Here is a 23,163-nt window from a genome sequence, read left to right as displayed (position 1 = left end):
AGACTACATGCAACCTCCACAGCCTTTTTTTTTTTTAATTTATTATTAGAAGGTGGTGACAGAGGTAGCTCTTGACAGCAGCTCTTGGCTAGAGGGTTTTTTTTAATGCTAACTAAAAAAAAAAAAAAAAAAAAAAAAGAAAAAGGCCTGACACCCAGAGATGACAACCCAAACAGAAATTCTGAAAATGCTCAATTATCCTGACCTCTCTGAAGGACAACTTCATGAAAATCTTCCCTTTTGATGGGATCAGACTATGATTCACAGAGCTACTTTGCAAAGGTAACACAAGAATGTATGTTTGTAGGCTCTTTTTCACTGTACATTTGCTCTGAGTCCCTCAATGCCCACAATTTGTTGTACATACCACAGATATTCTGCTGCTAAAGCCAAGGTATTTCAGCCTTTAAACTGTAGAAAAAACCCCATGTGCAGCACTGGACCAAGCAAGTCTGTGACACTTTCTGGCACTGTAATGAGAGTCTGTTAGAGCACTCAATATTTTCTTTCCTTTCTTTTCTCTTCCTTTCCTTTAAGCTAACATCCTTTTCCTGTGCCTGAGAAGGCAGTTGATAAGAGCCGAGTTCCTGTTCACAGATAAGTTTAGAAGGCAGGCGAGCTCAGAAGTCCCTTGAATAAGCTATATTCCTACCACCTTTTCTTTCCCCCTGTCAGAGACGTCTGAGCCCCACACAGGAACCAGGCTCACATTGTTCAATAGCCACGGACGTTTCCACAGTAGCTGGGAGGGCCGAAAGCTCTTTCCGCTCTTTGTTACAATTTTTTTTTTATTTTTTCCTTCCTTCTTCCAACTTTCCAGTTAAAGAATATTGCTGGGGCATTTCTGAAGTAATTCAGGCTGAGCTTCAGAGAAAAGAACAAGAGACAGGTGTAACTGGGGGGGAAGAAGCCCAGGATGCTCGCGAAGCTTTTGCTGGTCTGTAGTACAATAGGACTGGCAAAGCTGGTGGAACACACAGCCCATCGTGGATATCGTGATGGTTCCGTGCACAGCTTAAAGCCACGAGTTCATGAGACCTCTGCACACCCTCAGAGAGCTCCTCTGCCACGCCAAGGAGAAGGTTACTGGGAGGCAGAAGGGCTCAGGGAAGATACTCAAGATTACCCTTCAAGTGTGGTCTCCTCACACCAGGAAGAGAGAGGGGATTTTGAAGCTGCGAGCCCACAGTCCCGAAATGGGTAAGTACCCACCATGTCTGTCTTACACATAATGAGAGTGCAATCCCCTCTGATACTTTATATTCTGTTGATACAGGACTGCTTTTAATAGAGGTTTCTCATGAAAATACATTAGATTTTAGGGGTCAACCTATACCCAAACAAGAATGGTTTAAATGCTTTAACTACACGAACAGAAAGCTGAATTGCCTGTGGAGGATGAAACCACAGATGGGACCAGCTCTTTGCTTAGTCTGAGACAGCAGAATGAGGTTAGGCGTGTGCACATGCCTGGCCGAGGTGAAGCCTCCCAGTTCTGGCATAAACCAAAACATCACCTCTGGCAAAGCAGAGCTAGAGGAAGTTAATTTACTGACTTTTTCTTACCGTAAACCAATGCCAATTATTTCTGCTGAGCATGGCAAACTTTGCCCATTAGCAGAATGTACCTGCCTGCAGACTTGGGCCTTGGAAGTGGAGAGGGAAAGAGAACGGCAGGACATTAGCAAAATAAAAATAGTGAGGAGTAAATATAACAAAGTAAGGAATAATGAATAAGCATGAAAATTACTACAGATTTCACACCCCCACCCCCTTCAAAAGGTTTTCATGCCAGCAAATGTTCCTCATGCTGATCTGTAGCAGAAGAGTAGCCATTCTGAGAGCAAAAGGTATGTACTTCACTAGAATTATTCCCAAACCCTATGATTTGTGCAAGTTTTACAGGGCATGTAAGTAGGTCTCTAAATGTTTAAAATAGATGAAAACCAAGCAGGACAGTGAATGAATCTTTTATAGCCCTGATGGATGGATACAGCAGAGCCCTGTTCAGGAGAGCTGAAACAGCAGCACACTGAGTGCTGTTCACAGCTCAGTGCTTTAGGATGCCCTGGTATTTTTCCCTTTAAATGCTCTTGAGGAAAGGAAAAAAGTGAGATGGAAAGAGACTATAAAACCTTGCTCATGTCATGCTTCCTTTTCAGGCAAACTGCAGTATGCAATCTTGTTTCTAATTTCATCTACATGTAAAATTAAGGCCTCCCTTCCGCATGTAACATGTTGAGTGTATGAAATCCTGCTGTCCTTCATACTACATCTTCCCACAAATCTGTATCCCCCACTAATAGCCCCAAGTCACTTCCCAAAGCCTGCAGGGGTTCACTTCCAGTTCCGTGATGGGTAGTGTTCAATAATGACGTGCTCTGTTAATTAACCAACTCCTGGTTAATGCAGTTCAGACACTGTCAAAGGAAGGAAACAAGGCCCAAGGGGTACTCTGGGCTTTCCAGTTACACTGCAAGGTGGTAATCATTTGACTGCTGGTTGAAATGCTGAAAGCATTCTGGAAACTCCCAGTACTATGAAAATTCAACGCTGTAAAAAGGTCAGCATTATAGGTCAGCAAGATGCTGTAATATACTGTGCTAATCAGGATTTCTTCCTTTGTTCTGTAGCTCTGTTCAGCACCAGCTTGTCTAATTCAGTTCAACACCAGCTATGACTCACCCTAATTTCCTCCCAAGGAGAGAAATACTTCCTTCTTTTATGGAGATGGTTGCATAATGAGTCAAATCATAACATTCTTCCCAATTATAAAGCTATGTGGATGACTACAGACAACCCAAATCTAGCCTGGCAGTAGCTTTTAGGTATTTATTCTTTTGTAGAGCTGTCATACTTACAGCACAAACAAGGCCAGGCAGCTGCTAGGTCTTAGGAAAGAAATTTGAGACTTTGAGAGGAATTATATCTAAAAGTAAGGGGAGAGAGGGTGAATAAGAAGGAACAACACAATTCTCCTTGTAACCACAGTCCAAATTCTAAAATGGTTGAAGCAACACAACTTCAGAGCATGAAGTCCCCGAGTACCTGGCAGTTGCTGTGGCTGCAGTACTCTGCTATGCACAGACAAGATGTTGCCATGAATCTGGTATTTCCTCCCTACAAGTGTGACATATTCCCTGGAAAAAACACCATTGAGAAATGGGGTTTATATCTCTGAAGAGGAAAACAAGAAGAAAAGCATCAGGAGTTAAATAGGAATTGAGAGATAAAGGGAGAGAAAGACATACCATAAAAAAGTGTCACAGATATGCCAAAAAAGCCCAGGATGGTGGAGAATAGTTTTCCACCAAAATGGTGTCTTACATCTACTTTGCTTTTGAAATAAGAAAATACTTCTTTTCCAGAGCTAGGAAACAAGAAAACAAAATCTATGGTAACCTGGTCTTTGTGATGAAGTTTTGACTCTCAATATTTTCAAAAAATAAAAGCAAGATGTGTTTTGTTCAACTGCTTCTTATTTTCCCTATGTATTAGGAATAGTGGTAGTTACAAAATATTGCTATATTTTTAAAAAATGTAGAGTATTATTTTTCATGTTGCAGTTATTTGAATAACTGAGACCACCATGACTAAGTAGTCCAAGGTATTAGTCAGAATCCTCTGGTTTCTGTTTCAACATGTGAGATTAAATGACTCATTAGATCTCAGTCAAATGCTTGGATATGTTATTTTGCTAATTCCTCTAAGAATAACAATATTATTAAGGTAAGAGTTTTAAAATATAAAAATCAGTAAGAAGTCACTAGCCTTTAGAGGAAGAACTAGGTAATGGATTAGTATCTCAGCTGTTGCTTGTATTTGAAAAAACAGGAGAAGCTCTGCATGTTCAAGTGGACAAGTGTCTGTATGTGTATAAAATTAAAACTATCAAAAAGAGGGCAATTTCCAAAGCAAATCAGCTTTTTATACTGCTTTACTCCCCAGCAGCTGTGTCTCAAATGAGCTGACTGGTTTGACTTCAGCTATTTTATTCTACTGCTGAGGTAAATGGATCCCCATGTACCCAAAACTTCCAGCAGAATTAAAAAGGGAAATTAAGAGACCTGTACATCAGGAAGTCAGGCTCACAACTCAGATTTCATGCACTTAGTGTTGTATTTCATTAAAGAAACCAAGACAAATGAAGCATGTAAAAGGCACATGCACCTCTCACAGCAAAGCCCAAAGCTGCCTGTACCCTCAGTTAGCCTGACCTGTCTGTCAAGTAACACTGTAAACCAGATCACTCAAGCATTCCAGGTTAAAAATAATCTTAGGAAAAGGCAGAGGTTATTTTTAACCTTCCCCCTCAGTAACCACTGATGGAGCCAGTCCCCAGGTGGATGGCTCACCCTGTAAGAGAGAAATGGACAGTGGTGGTGGAATGGGAAGGAGCAGAGCAACTACAGCTGGCTTCCCATCTATCCAAAGTCTCACAGAACTTCTGTGTTTCCAAAAGTGTAATCATTGCCAAGTGGTTTTTCTCAAAAAAAAAAAAAACAAAAAAACAAAAAAAACCAAACCAACATCCCTGTTTTGGATTTGCCCTGTGGCTGGGTAGGTGGTTCATTTTTCCTTCCTTATCTTTAATCCACAAACACACAGTGTCATCTCCTGGGATTTTATTTACAATTACAACATACCCGCAAAAAATGGAAAAACAAGACAGAAATCTTCAGCTTAAGTAAATCCTTAATTGCATTAACATATTTTGAGGTTTGGACACACAATTCTGTGAAGTCACCCTTGATTAGAGGAAGGTTTCCTGATGTCAGCCAGGTGTGCTGTTATCTCACTGAAACACTCACCTCTTCCTCTAATTCCATATTAAGAAGCCACAAAGAATCAGGCCTGTTCTCATGACTACCCAGTGTGTCAAAATATGTAACTATCCTCCCAAGTGTACACAAGCAGAGAAAACTCAAATCAGTCTTACTCTAAGGAAAGTCACAACAATGTTCAATCTTAATAGCTTATTATTTTTTGTCTGCTTTTACAGGAAGAATCCATTAATTTAATTAAGACCAGTCTCACACTGACTCACCTATTTCTTTAAAACAAGGCAGGGGCTTTTGTAGGAAGCTTATGGGATACTGAAATTTCCCACCAAAGGGGCACAGAACATATGCTTAAAATAAAACAGTTTGGATGAAGTGCAGCTAAAAGTGATTTTCAGCCCCCAACATCCTGCAAAGCAGTGGAACAGCCATTGAGTGCTCAACAATAGCTTTTGCAGTGCCAAGTGCATCAACAGAAGCAATGGTTTCCTATCAAAGTTAGGCACTTAGCTCCTTTCAGGACTTCAGGAAATTCTCCAATATTTGGCTGTCATTGAGCTGCTCAGCTGCAGGTGGAATAGCTCCCCATTAGCCTGCTTGATGCAAATGACACAGCTCCATTCCATACAGTGCAGGAATTATTGAACCTTCTGTGCCCAAGGGATTGATTTGTTTCACAGCTCATTACTGCAAGTTGCAGCAATTAATTTCTTCAGCAGATAGCAAGGAAGCTCCTGCTTCAGCATAGCCACAGAATTACCATCAGCAGTATCACCACCTGGACCCAACACCTTCCTGCTTGTGTGGGTCAGTACTCCCTGAAGGAGTGATCAGTGGCCAGCCCTGAACAAATCTACCCTCATGCCCCAAACACGGTCAGGGCAAGCCTTGGCACACACTGCCTGCACCCTGTGCATGTGCCAGTGGGAAGCTTGGCTTCCCAAAGAGTTTTGTCTCCCTGGCATCAGCACAGGTGTGCTAGAGGGTGGTCACTGGTTGCAATTCCTTCTTCCAGATGAGGCCTGACAAAGGAGTGACCAGGCTGTAATAGAGATGAACTTAAGTCTGCAGGAACCAAAGGATAAAACCCAAGTGTAAGGTGCCCTCTAAATGGGCTGTAGAGCTTCCATTGCAGGGGGGAAAACAGAAATGAGGTAATGGCTGTGGGTGCTCTTGAAGAGGAAGAACCTCTTGGATTTACTTCTCTAAAATACTTTGTACAACAGTTGGATTTGCCTCAAAACCAGCTCCCAGCCAAGCCTGCTGTTCCTTGAACTCTTGGTCCCAGTGAGGCTCCAAGTTCAGGACTGCATTTGCTCTGAAAGTCTTCACTGCACTAAGATTTTAGGATGTTCTGCAGGACAGGACTATCCCAACTGATAACAGACTAACTGGCACTACTGTTGGAATACACATTGCATTCGACCTACATTACTTAGGATTCTGGAAGATTTCCAGCATTGTATGGAAATCCACATGTTTGAAACTACCACTGCCACTCTCTTCAGCCCAGTTTTTTAAGGTGAACTGCAAATCAATCAGTTTGCTCTCACTCCTGTGAAAACAAGGGTGTTTCATGGGATGAGACACAGGAAGATCCCAGACCCTGCCTGAGAGGGAGTTCTACTCATCCCGAGGGAAAGACAGAGAAATATGAGAGTTTCTGCTGTCTGATTCTAATACAGGGCTGCTGGCTGCCTGGGAAGAGCTGGAGAATTCACTGACAGACCACCAGACATCACTTACTGTCTGCTAATTAAAAAGCAGTAGCACACTGTGCTGCTTTGGAGAGCCAGTACCTTCCCCAACAGCTGAACACTTTCTGCATTCCATAAAAAATAAAAAGATATGTCTGTCTCAATACAGGCATGCACAGTCTTAGTTTAGATCAATTTAAATGTGGTACTTTACCTCTGTTTTATTGAGGCTGCTTTTTCTTGCCAGTGAGAAATTTGCACTGAGAGAAAAACCAACCACAGTTAAAGCCTCATTCTTATATTCTTCTTCAACTGGTATAAAACAGAAGTCATTCTGTACAAGTCAGTGGAAAATCACTTGTTTAAACTGAAGTAAGAGTCTTCTTCTACCTTCCTATAGCAAATTTAAGCAGGAATTAGTGCTTATCTGGTGCCTTTTGTGCTGTATAGGAAAATGTTACGGTCTTGAAAAGTTTTGTGCACGGTCAGTAATAGACACAGGAATGGCTGGGCAGGAGTTTTCAAAGTAATTACAGACACTGGCTTCCTTTAGAATAGAAACCTGAGGAAACTGATGTGTGAAGGACAACCCAGTTGTACTAGTACAGCCAAAGGAATAACAAAACTTATGAAAAAACCAACATCCTGAATTCCTGAAGCTTTTGTTCAGGCAAAAAATTCCACTGACCTAGGAAACATCTAAAATTATGCACCACAGTGCCAATCAAGAGAACATGTAGCAAAGAGAACTAGAGTGTGTCAGTCCCTCCCTGAGCTGGGGAGCTTTACTCACACTCACTCACACGCTGTAATTATCTGTATGAAGAAAAGACACTACCCCATATTCATCTTAGCAGAGTCAATTACTGTAGAGCAGCCATCTAACCTTTTCTCCTGGTACTTTATTTTGTTTCATATGATATAAGGTGGTCCAGTCAAATCCTAGAATCAGAGAAAGAACTGCCTGCATTTTGCTGCTACAGTAAAAGCAGAACTAGACCCAAAGTAAGAAAAAAATCATTTCAATATCAGTGTTTGAAACTGAAAGTTTCAAATAAAAAGGGCTTGAGCTAACCTGCATTTGCTGAATCTTATTTAAATACAGAATGCTTTGTCATCAGATATATTTAACCTCAGACATAAGAATACACTTGCCTCAAAATAAGGCAGAAGTGGATAGATGCATGTGAAGACTCTATTTAATAAGTTTAATTCATAACTAGAATGAAGCCTAGGAAAACCGCAGTCTAGCAAACAAAATTATTAAAATACTTTTTTCCTGGTTTAAATAAAAGGGGATTCACTTCCTTGGAAGGTAAACCAGGAAAAGCCACTGAACAAATGGAACATCTGCAGCCCTGAATTCGCTAGGGTTCCCTCAAGTGCTGCTCTAACTTGCAGCATTGTGATAAATGTTACTGTTCACCACACTACAGAGAAGGCTTTTCTGCTCTCCTCACATGAGCAGCTTCTCTGTCCTCTCTCTCTCCTTGGCAGCAGAAGCTTGCACCAAAAGGAAACTGTATTAAAGAGAATAAAAGCAGAGGGTGTTAGGTTGGTTACATATTCAGTGAATGAAGTGACATAGTTACAAAGACGAGAAAAAAATGCAGCAGCAGAACACAAAGCTGCTGTGTTCCAGAAACCAGCCCAAGAAAGAAAGTGCTATTTGTGAAGGAGCAGCTCTTTGAAACTTCATAGCCTGATTCAGAGCCTTTGGTGCCGGAGAAGTCCTGCTTGCCTCACTGAACTTTAGATCAAGCCCTTCTCAGTCTCTTACATTGTTGCACTTTAACATTAAAGAATGACGTATTTTCCCTCAAGGTTAATCCTATTAAGAAGTATTTTTAGTTACAGATAGCAAAGTTTCCCTAAAGGAAGCATTTGACAAGTTGCACAAAAAAATGCTGCAACAGAAGTTTCATCTTTGGGCACATGTATCTATTTTGCAGCTCATTACAGACCTTATCTACTTATTTGAGGAAAGAATAAACTTTGATAAGTTTTATGGAACTCAAAACCTCTGAAAGTTTTTGTGATTAAAACCAAAACATGGTATTACATAGCCCTTCAGCTCCACAAATAAACTTTTAAGATCAAATGAGAGAAAACTAGTGAATATACAGTAAAGAAAACTGAACATACAGAGCTGTGACCAGCATTTATGGAAGTTTTTATTGAGAGCTCATCATATTCCCCCCTTGTTTTTCCCTCAAACTATTCATTCTGCAGAATTCTAGTAACTGTCCAAAGCAGGCATCAAGTTGGCATCAACCACTGATCCAAATTTCTGATACAACATAACCCCTTTCTACAAGTGGGAAGCCCACCATGTACCTCCAACACACTAACATGTTTTGAAAAGGAATCCTCGTGTTTTCTGTTCCATGTCTGTGCACATCCACCCATGCAGGACAGCAAAAGCACTCACTGTCCCACGGTGCCTCATTCTTGCTTACACAGGTTGATGCATGTGCACATTTGGCTTTGATTTGTGTGGCTGACATGACTCCAAGGACTTCTTAGGAAGGACTTGCATATGGTGGGAAAAAAAAATCAGCCCAGATGATGATTCACTGGGTGTGGATTGTTTTCATTCGGAAAGAACAAAACCCTGAAGCCAAAGAATCTTGTTTTAAAAGGAGATTTCCACACTGAATGCAGACTCCTGCCTGGATCTGGCAGGCATCCTGCTGGCAGGGGCAGGGATCCTGCACCTAGCAACGATACCAGTGAGCTCCAGCAGCAGCACTTTATTTCCCCGGGAAAAAAGAGAGGATTTGAGGGGGGAAAAGCCTCTCCCAGCTATGCTTTGCCAAGCACATGAGAGAGGACAGCCCAAAACCAAGCACAAACCAGGTCTCTGTTTTAGAGTTACTTAACTGACACCAATTACCAAAAAGTGACAGAGCCTTATAAAGCCTGGCAGATGTAGGCACCCCTCAGAGGCAGATGTCACCAGAGCATGTGTGCTGGTCTGCTGGTTTTACTGAGTGGTTTTACTGACACAAGCAGAGTGTTGACTTTGGAAGAGTAATACTTCAATAATTATTCAAGGATTTGTCTTCTAGTTCAGTCCCATAAGAACCAAGACTCCCATTGATCATAGGCCCAAAATTTCCCCCAGCCACTTGCAAAGGCCTCAAAGCTACAACTCTTAACAAGTTGTTTTGGCTGGAAATTACAAGAAAGGCAGCAGCCTCCTTTCCTGTCCTGCTTTCCCAGCACTGCAGGCTTTGCCAGATTCCTGCCCTTGCTTCTAACAGATGAAGCGTGTTGCATGCATGAGTGCTTGCTGAAATCTCAATCACATTTTCCTTAAGAAACAGGGGAGCAAAACAGGCTATGGCCCAGCAAGCCTGGTGAACTGTTCCCAGCTAGCCCAGGCTGTCTGCCCTTCCATCCTGATGTTTCCAGCTTCCTTGCAGCTTCCTCCCCTTCTCCTGGCTGCTGCAGTGCCAGCTTCTGCTTTTGTGCAGGACTCGGTTCCCCATTGTTTCACCAACTCCCTGAGAGGGGTAAGCTTTTTCCATATATGCTGATAGTCAGAGATTTGGTTCCTGTATTCCCATTTAAAAATACACTGCCTAAAGTTCAGCTGTTTCCATTGTAGTTATTACTCGTCACTTCCTGCCCCTTCTGGTCTTGGATTTAAACATCAAACTTCAGCCAACGCTACACTGTCAAGTCTTGACTTTAAAGGAAGAGGCTCACCTACACTCCGAGATTAATAGCTGCCTATGTAATTCTGACTTGGAAAATTAATCAGACTATTAAAACTCACTTGTCCATGCTAGAAGCATAAAACTAAGACTCAAGAAAAAACCATTTTCCCCCCCCCCCCAATATTATTTTCCTGCAGGTGATGGGAGAAATTATTTTGAAGCTAGCCTATTTAATAAAATCCAATAACTTACTATATTATCTTGAAGAAGTAATACTTAGGAAGATATTATTAATGGAGGTTATGTTGGATTAAGTTTTCAGAAGCAGTCTGCCCCAACCTGATGAGTCAGTCATTAGGCATCTGAAATGGCAGCATGCCTAAAAAGGCAATTTGACATTTAAAGTGACATTAACCCGCAGGTTATCAGGGGTTGGAAATTTCTCCTGCTAAATGAAAGGACTGGAAATGGAACTAATGCATCAAAGTTCAGACAATCAGCCCTTTGGTAACAAACTCAGATAAACATCTCAAACGAAAACAAATGAATTGGGAGTGGAGGGAGAAGGTAGGAAGCATTTTCCACTTTCCTCATCATACAGCTGGGAAAAATAAAAAAATAAAAATAAAGGCCCTTCTGCATTTCACTTTTTCTTGGCACTGTTACAACCAGAGACTTAGAGACCTACTTCAAACTCTTTTCCCACGTCTTTCTTCCACTAGGAACTGGTGTCCCTTCACACAGTCCCGGCTGGTCACATACATAGAAGCCTGCATGAAGGAGAAGTACATTGTCAACTCCCAACAGCCCTGTCTGAATGGAGCCCCAGATTGCCAGAAGATCATGTAAGTGTCCTAAATAAAACCAGTTAAGAAAAGAGAATTTTCCCTCAAGTATCTAAAGCATGTTGTCAACAGTATTGAAGCCTCAGCATTATTTCTAGGGGAGTTTTAAACAAATTTGTATCTTCCTTGGTATCAGTGACATTTTGGAATATTTGTTTAATAATAAAACTCTCTCTACACCTTATCAGAATACTACAGAAGTTCAGGATCAGTCCAAACTTGATTGCAAAGGACTCTATTACAATAAATCTAATGCCCAGACCCTTCCTCCCCAGGTACAGGACAGCTCTGAAGCCAGTCTACCAAGTGAAACAGAAGGTTTTGAAGTCTTTGCAGTGGAAATGCTGCCCTGGATTTATTGGCAAGGACTGTGAACAGCGGGGTAAGCAAAGCTGCAGAACAAGTATAGGAATGAATGACTAAATGCAAGGCACAATGGAAAGAAATGAGTTTGCCTAAATTTTTTCCCTTTTTTCAGAATTTTTTTTTCAGTCTGCTATACCCCAAATCACTGATACTTCGAGGCAAGGAGTAGTACTAATTAGCAGTTAAATAGCATTAGCTGCTTATTCTTCTGTTAATAGCACCTTTGTAATCTTTACTCATGGAGAAAGGTATTCATTTGCTGGGGAGCCTGTCAGATGTCCATCTAGGCAAGTCCATCTAGGAATGCCTAAATCCAGGTAAAAACTGCTGACATCAGAAAGCAACACTAGGATGTGAAATGCCCCTATGGTCAGTTCACAGGATGAAATCATCTGGCTCAGGAGATCACAAGGTGTCCAAGTTTAGAGGAGAGGGCAGCATTCGCTCTGCAGTCTGCATTGCTCCTCCTCTCTGCTTACCCTGGCTGCAAAGGGACTGGCTCCTAGAGCAGGGAGCAGCTCCACAGCACAGGCAGGAACAGTGCCCACACCGTTACTTCCATGAAAGCTCCAGGAACAGCCTTTAGAGTGAACTACTGTAATCCATTGCACTGTTGAATAAAGCACCGTGGGCAGCAGGATGAGGGAGAGGATTCTGCCCCTCTCCTCTGCCCTCCTGAGACGTCACCTGGAGTCCTGCATCCAGCTCTGGGGTCCCCAGCTTAAGGACATGAACCTGTTGGAGTGAGTCCAGGAGCACCTCTGCTACGGGGACAGGCTAAGAGAGCTGGGGCTGCTCAGCCTGGGAAAGAAAAGGCTCCAAGGAGACCTTAGAGCACCTTCCAGTACCTAATGGGGCTACAAGAGAAACGGAGAAGGACTTTTCACAAGGACATGTAGTGCTAAGACCAGGGGAAATGGCTTCAAGCTGAAATAGGGCAAGTTTAGATTAAGTATGAGGAAAAAGTACTTTACTGTGAGGGTGGTAAGGCACTGGAACAGGTCTCCCAGAGAAGCTGTGGGTGCTCCATCTTTGGAAGTGTTCAAGGCCAAGCTGGATGAGTCTCTGAGCAGCCTGGTCTAACAGGAGGTTCCCTGCCATGGCAAGAGGGTGGGAACTAGATGGTTTTCAAGGTCCCTTCCAACCCAAACCATTCTATGATTCTATGATTTGTGCAGCTGCTAAAAAAAAAGGGAGGGGAGACACTGTGGTTTAAAAACTGAACGGTGGTTTAAAAATGGCATTGGCAGGATTTAGCAAATCATACTCAAAAAGCAGAATTTAAATGGATTTAAGAATTTAAATGCTATGAAGGGAATTTAAATGGATAAAAGGTAATTCCCATTTGCAATTAAGGCAACCGTAACAAAAAAGGCAATCGTGTGAAAATTTTTGCACAATCTATGTCTAACTCACCTACAGACTCCACAGATAAATATCTCTGTAGGTTTAGCTTTTCTTCACAGATAGCTTTCAATTGTAGGTTGATCTCTAGGTGGTGAACTTCACCCATAACGTTGGAAAGATATTATCAAATGTAGTGCAACTAGTTTAGTCTCTCTTTTGTTACGCTCACTGACCAAAACCAGCTCCTCCAGCATTATCTCCTCATTTGTGTAACATCATTCACTGTTGGTGCCACCAGAATGTTCAGGTAACTGTGGAACAAGGGAGAGTAATTTGCAGATCTTTAGATGGGACCCCCAGAAAAGAAAAAAAACCCATCTATTTGCAATAAACTAATTTCTTATGAGCAATAACTTGGCATGAGTTAAAAATCCCCACACTACTGCATAGCATTGCCATGTATGCAATGTTGTATGCTAGTGCAAGGAAAGTAAATTCTCTAGGGAAGGTGTTCTTTCCCAAAGAAGCCTGTCTCCGCACCGGTTACACAACACATGAAATTCCTCTGCATGGCCTTGCTAAACTGTAGTACTTTCTGCATCTAAAACATTTTCACAACTGTATCATATCTCAATTGCAGATCCTAATTTTATTCTGGTGCCAGAAACTGAAACTGAAGGACAAGAAGAAGAGTTCTCAAACCACAGTATGTGCTCGAAGTTATTTTGCTTGTCATCCTTTTACCTCTCAGTCACTGATCAGAAAAAAACCAGAAAAAAAAAAGAAAAAAGAAAGAAAAAGAAAAAAAAAAGAAAAAAAAGAAAAGAAAAAAAGAAAAGAAAAAAAGAAAAGAAAAAAAAAAAAGTGTTGATGCTGCAATTTTAACCTGATAAGCTATGGACAATGTCTCTAGTGAAAGCATTATCTGGGAAAGCTTTGAAATGGAATGTTTATTGACATATATGAGGGCTTTTGCTGTAACACTCTGTGAACGCTCACAACAAAGCATCCCTAAGTTTCAAAGCTGTATGGCCATCAGTGAAAGCCAGCTGGTGCAGAGCCCTACACCTTTGAGTGGCATGGATGTTAATCCCTTGCTCTGCAAAGTGGGTTCACAGGACAGCACACCATGCTCACAAATGTACCAGAAAAACAATCCACTGAAAATGCTATTTTAGAATGGCTTCCCAGTAGCTCTGAGATTACCATTAGGTACTATAGGTACCACAGATTTGTATTTCAGGCACTCCACCCTACCAGTCTAAGTACCAAGGACCTTCCCTTACTACCTGGGAAATGGTGTGGCTTGCAGTGCTATATATTATCTTTCAGCAATTAGCTTCAGGGTAGTATTGCACACTTTGAAATCTACAGCTCAAATTCGCGAGTATTTATTTAGAAAGACATCAGTTAAAGGGCCCCTCCATGAGTCAGCTCTGAAACTTACACACTGTACTCCTGAATCCTTAGTGGAACACCTCAATTGCTCTTTCATCCTCTCCTTTTATTCTAGGCTGTTAAACCTTGCCATCCTTTCAGTCCATGGCTTGAAAAGAGTTAGTATTCCAAAACACTTTTATGGCCTAGTGAGATTTCTAATTAAGAGCATTTTATTGCCATCACGGCTGTTGTAGCTGAAGTTCTCTGCAAATATTTGAATATATTAGGTTTTTCATCACTGTTGAAAAAAATCCTTGCAAATTAACTGCAATTTAAGGTGCCATAAATTAACAGACCCCCTAATGGTCAGTGCAAAATTTTCAGAGTAAAAAACAGACAGGTGTTCTCGGAGGTCTTGCATGAATACCTGTCACCTGGTCGCTGCACTCTGTTGCATGACTTTGTTTTTCTAATCTTGTGACTAGTGTCAACATCAGTGGATTCAAGAGAATTGTTCGAAGTCATTCAAAATCATGAGGCTTTACTGGATGATCTTCAAAGTGATATTCATCAAGCAGCCAGCACCTTAGGTGACTTACAGAGACTATTTGAAAACAACGGTACAAGCATGGTGTTAGAAGTGAACCAGAGCAATTCAGGTGAGAGGTCTGATGCAGAATTATCAGCCCATGATAAGCCTTGTGAAACCACACAGAAAGAAAACATGAAAGCAAAAATACCCTGATATTCCTTGGTCTGCTGGTTGCTTCTAAAAAGAGAAAAAAAATGGATGCAATCCTAATGGAAATGAATGAACCAAAGAGTAACTTGAAATGGGCAATGAGAGGAAAGACAGAATTCAGAACATTCCTTAATTACAGAACAAAGGGGTTGCTTAGAATTTGTTAACCTCACTATTCTGCTTCTATGGCTTCTTCTCTTCCCTGGGGATGCAGAGTTTAGACCTGTTCTTTTCCCATACTCATGCTATATACTCTAATGTGTGGAATAGCAGCCTGGTGTTACATGAAAGAATGAAACATTTGACCCATCTCTAGAACATTATTTCTACCATATACAGGAGTGGGAAAAAAAGAGCTGCTGATTTTGACCTACCATAGTGAGCCACTGGCTTGCAGAAACGTTTTCTAAGGACACAGACTATGGTACTCAGTGAACTTTAAGGCACTCAAGTCTGAACTTTAAAGTTAGAAACTGAACCTTACAATTCCTGTATAGTACAGATACTTCATAGATTTTCTAATTTATTTACTCCTGACCTGGAATATTAAGCTGTTAAGATGCTGTATAACTTTGTGGAGTTGAAAGCATGAGAAAAAGGACATTATGACACAGTCAAAAAAGGAAGAGCCCACCAACTAAGAACTGTTGGGAAAATGGACAGTTATGGCCACTGGCAAAACTGCCTGTCCAGGGGTTTCAAAAAGCATCATTTTTAAGACATAAAGGGGGAAGTCAATACATATCCAAGTTATTGTCTGCAGACTCATAGACACCATGTGCTTTATAGTAACCTTGATTTAACGCTAGGCTGTTTTTGCAATTGTCAAAATTTATCATGAGGTCAGATTCTGGGGATTAAGATGGCAACTACTACAGAAAAATTCATACTTGAGTTATCCTACCTAGATTGTATCCCAAAAGCAGAATTTAAATTTAATTAATTTTTTTTTTTCAACTGTATTAACAGATCATCAGTGGAGGCTTCTGCAGCAAGTTTTGTTTCCTCATGTGGAGAATTTTCTAAGGAGACATTTTAACCCAATGTGGGCAAGCTTCAACAGAAGCTTACAGAACCTGTCCAACATAGTAAGAAACCTGTCCCATGATGTGGAAGCCAACAAGAAAAGCATAGAAAGATTCCAAGAGAGCACTGTGCCCAAAAAAGAATTTCAGGAGCTGGGAACTAAATTTGAATCAAAAATCCAAGAAAACACAGTGAAAGTTGATCAGGTGAAAAGAGATATAGAGGACCAAGTGCACATGCAGCAGGCTAATATTCACTATAATCTCAGCATGATCAAGGCAGATACTGACACAAAACTCAAGAAGCTTCATAAGATACAGCAGACCCATTTCTTAGCTTTGAACAACAGCATAGCAAATGTGAAACAAGAGCAAAACCTTCTTGAAAATAAATTGGAGGCTTTGAAAAAAAATTTAACAGAACTTTCTTCACATTATGGTCCCAAAGATGAAAACAGCCAATTAACCAGCAGACAAATAAGTGAAATTCTGTCAGGCCATGCAAAACAGCTTAAAGAACTTTACATGGAATCAGACGTGGCCTTTCAGAATATTGAAGTTTTAGAGAGGTGGTTTAAGGAGTTAAAGAAAAACATCTCCAAGTACAGGCCAGAAGATCTTACAATAACTTTAGCTGAGAAATCAGTTATTATGGAAGAGAACAATGCAGCAATGGAAAGGCAGATATCAGAGCTCAATTACACTCTTTCAAACCTTCAGGAAAACTATTCAGATCTACTGCGGTACATGGAGGAATGTAATTGTCAGAGAATACCTTCTGACACTGATGTACTGGAGGAAGATCCACAGAATAGCACTTATTCCCTTGAAGATACCCAGTCAAAGGATATGAAGCACTTAGAGTCAGTTTTTAGAGATCTCTTCAAGAGTGAAATTGAAGAGCTCTCCTCAGCTATTCCATCCATTCATCTGTCTCTTAACCTCCGTCAAGAAGAGAACAGACAGCTTCAGTCACAGGTTACGGCTTTTTCAGAAGACATAGGCTTGTTGAAGAAGAAAGATGAAGAAATTCATCGACACATCAAGTATCTCAACAGTTCTTTTAGTTCTCTTTTGAAAGATGCAATGCGGCACGAAGAAGCACTGGAGGCTTTACTGAGACACGAATTCTTGGATGTCTTTTTTGAAGATGATTTTAGTAGCCTAATACCATCAGTATTTCAGCTGCAAGAATCTCTCAGACACTTCTCAGATAAACTGCAAGAACAAAATGTGACACTAGAATCTCTTATGAGGAGATTTCATCCCTTGGAGAGAGGTCACCAGAATAATCACGATGCTCACATGCCTCCTAAGCACCCCAAGCAGGAAACACAAACCTCCTCTACTCTACAAGAAGTCAGTAGTCAACGCAGCATCATAGAACACATGGAACCTAACTATGAGGCTGTCAAGGATGACTCCTTGGATAGCTCAGCTTATAATGATATCATGACTCTGAAGAATGATATCAAACACCTGAGCCTGGCAATCAAGAGGCATGAATCCAGAGGTGACACAAGTCTCTGCTGCAATCATACAATAGCAAATGCAATTGAGCCACTCAACGTTTCTGTAGAAACTCTCTCTGCAGATTTAGCAACCATCAAGCGGAATCTGGAGGAACATCTGTTGACTTTTAAAAAGCTATTTGGAAGTAATGAAGAATTAGTTGCCTCAAATGTAAGTCTGGATGTTATAAAGATTCAGTCAATGCTGAACAGAAAAGGGAAAAGGCAACAGAAGGGTCAAGACAAGCAAAGAGACAAGAAAAGGCCAGAGAAGCACAGAGAAAATACACAAAAAACTGGGAGAAATATGGTGCAGACAGAACTTGTGGAAAAAGGTGTGTTCTTTTCTTTTACCTGCTCATGTGCAGGTCTAGCTTCTTTCTGGGCCCTGCTACAAGTTCCACACACAGAGCATATTAGTTATGAGAACTGTCAGGTATCTCGTGGAATGCTGGAAGAGAAATTCTGACATTACTTACATCCTCCCCCTCCACCAAAAAAAGCAGTTTGAGTGAGAACCAAGTGGATATTCTGCTGTATTTTGGTCAAAGCCAATAAAATTACACCTGTTATAGCTGCTAGGAAATTTGCCTTGAACTAAGCCAGCTTCAGGTGTTTAGAAGACAAATTTTGTTTGTAGATGCTCATGTTAATGCAGTAGCAGTTTCCTCTTTGGAAGCTGATGTAGAATGCTTCTTTTTCCCTGTTACTTTGTTACTTGAATCTGGAAGGAGTGTACTCAAAGCACCAAATCCTTCCCAGGGCAGACAGACACATTAAATGAATTGCTATGATTTGCACAAGTGGAACTGGCAGGACTGACCAGAGAGCACACACTCTTTTACAACTATGTCTCAGAGACAAGTTTTCAGCTTATACTTCACTGGGACTGGCCAGTTCCCTTTCCCTGTAAACCTGTGACCATAAGCACCTGGTAATTACAACCACCACAGCTTTAGCATTGGCTTTTATGACTGTAGCCCTTGGTATGGACAAACAACATAGAAAAAAAATCAGCCCCTTTAGGCATCTGTGCTGCAAAACTGTAGTTGAGCCTGAATAAGCAGAGAATATATTCTTAACTAATTTATTTTTAGGACAGTAAAAAAGTGTTATTTGTTTTTCCCCGGGTGGTCCCAGCATTGTACTTTTCCAAGAGTTTCAGGGAAACATTGGACCTACTCCAGTGCACATACCCATTTCCAGTGTCTAGCTTTGCAAAGCAGCACACAAAAATCAGGCCTGACAGGGATTCAACTTATCTCCCATCCTGATGATCCTGGGGAGAGAAGAGTGCTCACTCATTGCTAAAATCCTGTTCCTCTTTCTTTTTCAGACTCATTGGTGGCATTCCATGTGGGATTCTCAGAAAGAAAGGATAAAGAAAAAACCGTGAGGTTTAATGAAACGTACCTCAATTATGGAAACAGCTATTTCTCTGAGCAGGGCCACTTTAAGGCACCACACAAAGGTGTCTACCTGTTTGTCATCTCTGTGGAGTTCAGCTCAGGACCAGCACTGGGACAACTCTCCTTCAGCCGTGGGTACAAAAGAACTCTCTCAAGCAGTCAGAGGAAAACCCCACACGGAAACACCATGACTACTTTTGCTATGGCAGAAATGGAGAAGGGGGAGACAGTGTGCTTTGAATTGCTGCAGGGCTCTGTAGTGAAACGAAGCCCACCTGGGACAACTATGGGTGGATTTCTAATATCTAAAACTTGATTAGTGACATTTATGTTTTATTAATCTCTTTGCATAGATGCAATGGATGCATTCACTATTGCTTCATCTGTGATGTATTCAATGCTACTGCATGTGTTTAAACATAGCACTACCCTACGTTTGTCTTCATGCTTCTTTTCTGGAAGTGTTTGGCTTTTGATTAGTTGCTTCTGAGCAGCAATGGGATTTTCTTTCAAGTGAAAACCTAATTGTTTGGACTTCAAATGTATCAGCACACACATTCCCAAATCCTTCCAATGTGAGAACTGCACACAGATGTTTTGTGGGACTTTCTTCACTTAGAACACAAATTTCTCCTTTCCCTTGGCAAAAGAATATTCTTCCATAGCAAATACCCCACCAGTGGCAAGGAACAGATTTTAGGTAGGACTGCATAGAGCAACTCTTATATTATGTGAATGGTACCTTAAAACCCAGAAGCCAGGGCAATTTTACCTTTTAGTTCTCTGTGGACCAAAGACTATCTTGGAAACTTCTGCAACTCACTCCAATGTTTCAGACTGTGCACAACAGGAACACTAGAAGAGATCCATCAAATCCAGTAAAATTCACTCTATTGCCAGTATTTGCAAGCAAGGATCTCGTAAATGGCCCAGTTTTTGTTTCTGGGACTGTGATGTAGTTCACCTACACTGCAAAAATTTAAAGCATTGTTAAGATGAATTACATTTACATTTAGACACTAGGAAAATGTCAACAGTATTTAAAAAGTATTGGTGAAAATGCAGTTTATTTCTAAAGTAAATCCTGAAGATTATAATGAATTCAGCCCAGAATTCAGCATTTAGTAAGTATTTTAAAACCAAGCAAGCAAAACTAAAACCAAAAGGTAAGCTCGTTGGTCTGTTGTCACTGCTGAACGCAAATTTGTAATTAGAGTAAACCAAAGAGTAGAATTTTTGAAATATGGAAGGTTTTTTAAATTTCCAAAACTTCAAGGTGACCATGCCTGGTCATGCCTTAAAGTTTTCTTCTGTCAAATAAAACTTCCCAAAGACTTTCACTTTAAAGAAGTTCAAATATTGTGTTATTTTTGTCTATCCTAATACCTTACAAAGCAATATTAAAACAATTAAATTTGCCAAAATAAAATGCACTTTGAAATTCCCAGTATTTTTGAAGAAGATGTAAATTCTTATGATGTAAATTGTGCCCTTTTAAGGTAGCATTTTTTAACAGATATCTATTCTGCTGTTAAGGAATTTTCTCCCCACCCACCTGCATTCTAAGCAATGTTAACTATTATCGACTGTTAAAAGCCCCTACACGTTGGTACCAACACACACTGCACTTAAGGCAACAGTGTGACAAGCAGACAATACGTATCTTTTGAAATAAAGCTACAAAGCAGTTTCAGCTACTGCCTCACAGAGAACATTGTTTTCTCTATCCTGAAAAAGCCAGGAATACTAACAACTAAAAATGCTCCTTATCTCCTCTGGCCAATGCTGCTTTCCAAAGATGACCAGGCCAGGTGTCCCTGTTCTTCTAGGATGGAGCCATGGCTCACATTGCTCTGCTGCAGGCACAAAGTGCCTGCAAGCTCAGTATCATCTTCTGTCCCACAGATTGCTCAAATATCTGAGGGAAAGAAGACAAGAATAAAATTGAAGAGGTGAAATGAAGAAAAGCATCAAATTGTTAAGATTAGGTTCTTTCAGTATAAAGCTACCATCCCGGGGTGACTCAGATTGGTTTTTACCAGTGTTCCTCCAATTCCTGACTTTTGTGATGGCAGCACTCTGCAGAGCCAGGCCCAGTGTGCTGCCTAGGTCTGGATGGCTCAAGGAACACCCCATCTTAAGTGCACACCAATTCGGCAGCCACCAGCCAAGTTCCACAAATAAAGACAGCTGGGGAATACGTGTATGTTACATATGGGGGATATGATATGCATATATATTTAAAAACACTTTGTTTTTAAAGCTTCAACTGCAATGAAAACCATACAGCTACTTGGAAATGGACACAGGAGGTAGTAGAGAGCATTGCAATTCATCCAGTCAGGACTTCTACACATTTGGTGTCCTTTCTTGTGCTTACCAGAGTTTACTTTTGTTGAAGAATATGCCAGACGAGTTCAGAGAACACTGACTCCAGAGTGAACAAAATGTTAATTTAAAGATGTTTTTATATTTTAAAGATGTCTTCAAATATGTGCTTAAGTTAGCCATCTGCATACACAAAGACACACTTGACTGGAAGACTGATTTTTTGACTATGAAGCAAAAAATTAATGAAAGACAATGGGTTAAAACACTCTGCTGGCTGCATAAGCCAGGAAGACTGACTTCCTTCTCAAGCAACAAGAGAAAGATGATTAATCTACTGGGCTGTGGTTGTGTTTGTTCAAAGCAATAAAGCAGATTTTTCATAAACCTCCATCTAAACCACTCCTGCATTTTTTTGGTGGGATGGTTGGTTGGGCTTTTTTATAAGATTAATACAGCCACATCACCATGACCTGCATTTTTAGGCAAAGTAGAGGAATCAATTTAATGAAGATAATTTGAAATAGAGCTATTGGTTGGCTCAGTGGATTTAGGAGAATTTCCAAACATGAAAAACAACCTGAAGATGACCATAGGCATTGGGAAGAGTTGTCTGCAAGAGCTTCAGTTTCCCTCACAGCAAACTGACTAGACTAACACATCTGATGGCCAAGCACCAACAGGCATAGAAATGTGTGTGCTCACTCCAGGATACAGATATATGTATTGTCAATCTGAGACTCATATTTAAAAATAAAACCTTCCAACAGCTTTTAGTACTTCCTAGAAACCTGCAAGAAAACATCGATTGCCACTGCTTCAAGTTTCTGTATTTCCAGACCAACCACTAAGCTTTATAAGGTAGAAAGCTGTGCATCTTAGTGCCTTCATGGAATTATTGTTACTGAAACTTCTGCTGCTTTACAAATGTCAGAATCTTACAGTATATTTTAAAATTGAAGTCTCCTAATGTTTTTTTCTTTTCCATTAATAAGACAATCTCCTTACTGTACTCCAAATTCAAGTACTGATTATATAATATATAAACAATTTTACTTTCTGTAGATCCAGCAATGCCTGAATTCTGCAGGTAATATCCACATCAAGCCAGAGTCTGAAGCCCATGGAGGTCTCCTCATGAAGCAGACTCAGGAGGTGGTCGGCCCACAGTAGTGGTTCCTTCAGTGCTCAGATTCACAGCTGATACTGATTTACTGCATTAACATCACTGAGAAAGACCAAAGCAGTGTTTTGGGGAAAGAGGAAGATAAAACTGCAGAAGGGATTAAGGAAATTAAAGGAATTATACTTGATCCTTTCTGAATTTAGTGCTACTTCTGCTAACTATTTAAAAGCTTGTGATTCAATTTGCTAACTACTCAGTTTGCTTTTAGGTATGCTCACAAAACATCCCTGTGGTGTGTTTGCACATTTCACTGGATACTGCTGTTTCACTTCTTAGATACTGATGCAAACTCATCAGTAGCTTATTTTATATAGGGGTCAAACACACCCATATATAAAGGAGAGCATTTTGATATTTATTATTAGCAGGCAGAACTGGTTTTCACTTCTCAGAACGCCCCAATCTTTTCCCAAATCCTTTCTTTAGGATACAGCACCATCCCGTGGCCATTTCGCGTAAGAACAACTGGAGAAAAAGCTGCTCATTAAAACACGGACAGGTGCAAACACTGACCCACAATTTACATTATGTCCTCCTGCAACGCTAACATGAAATCCCTGTTTTAAATCCAACCACGACCACTGCAACCAGTGAACACATTCCACAAACAACACAATAGCCACAACCACAGGACAAAGGTTTACTTTGCCAAGATACTAATTTAAGGAGACCAAATCTTTGTGCAGTCTAACTTCCTGGTATTATGTATTAAGGAAAGAAAGGTTTGAAACGACATCATCTAATCTTTCCACTGCACTTTCCAGAACTCTACTGCAAGAATTTAACGCTTGATTGTATAGGGAAAACAAATAAAGGTTTATAATTATAATATACTGGCAACAGTTTTTATGATATCAAATATTTATAGATACCAAACCTTT

At 40.6% G+C, this 23,163-nt stretch overlaps 2 protein-coding genes across 3 annotated transcripts in view; one reads left to right on the top strand and one right to left on the bottom strand.

Annotated features, from left to right (window-relative positions):
- Window positions 1-23,163, bottom strand: part of BMPR1A (bone morphogenetic protein receptor type 1A) — a 111,135-nt gene that overhangs the window by 11,900 nt on the left and 76,072 nt on the right. The window lies entirely within an intron of this gene.
- Window positions 787-22,997, top strand: MMRN2 (multimerin 2). 2 transcript variants are annotated; one of them, XM_082285853.1, is made up of 7 exons: window positions 787-1,200; window positions 10,866-10,988; window positions 11,264-11,370; window positions 13,342-13,407; window positions 14,567-14,740; window positions 15,793-17,694; window positions 18,696-22,997. In XM_082285853.1, the coding sequence occupies exons 1-7, from the start codon at window positions 917-919 to the stop codon at window positions 19,082-19,084; spliced, it is 3,045 nt and encodes a 1,014-aa protein (XP_082141979.1). In that variant the 5' UTR covers window positions 787-916; the 3' UTR covers window positions 19,085-22,997. The 2 variants fall into 2 exon arrangements, with proteins under 2 accessions (XP_082141979.1, XP_082141980.1); XM_082285854.1 differs by lacking the exon at window positions 14,567-14,740.

This window comes from Coloeus monedula (assembly GCF_965178545.1).
Source record: "Coloeus monedula genome assembly, chromosome: 8".
Lineage (NCBI taxonomy): Eukaryota > Metazoa > Chordata > Aves > Passeriformes > Corvidae > Coloeus > Coloeus monedula.
This window is presented reverse-complemented; position numbering and strand designations above follow the sequence as displayed.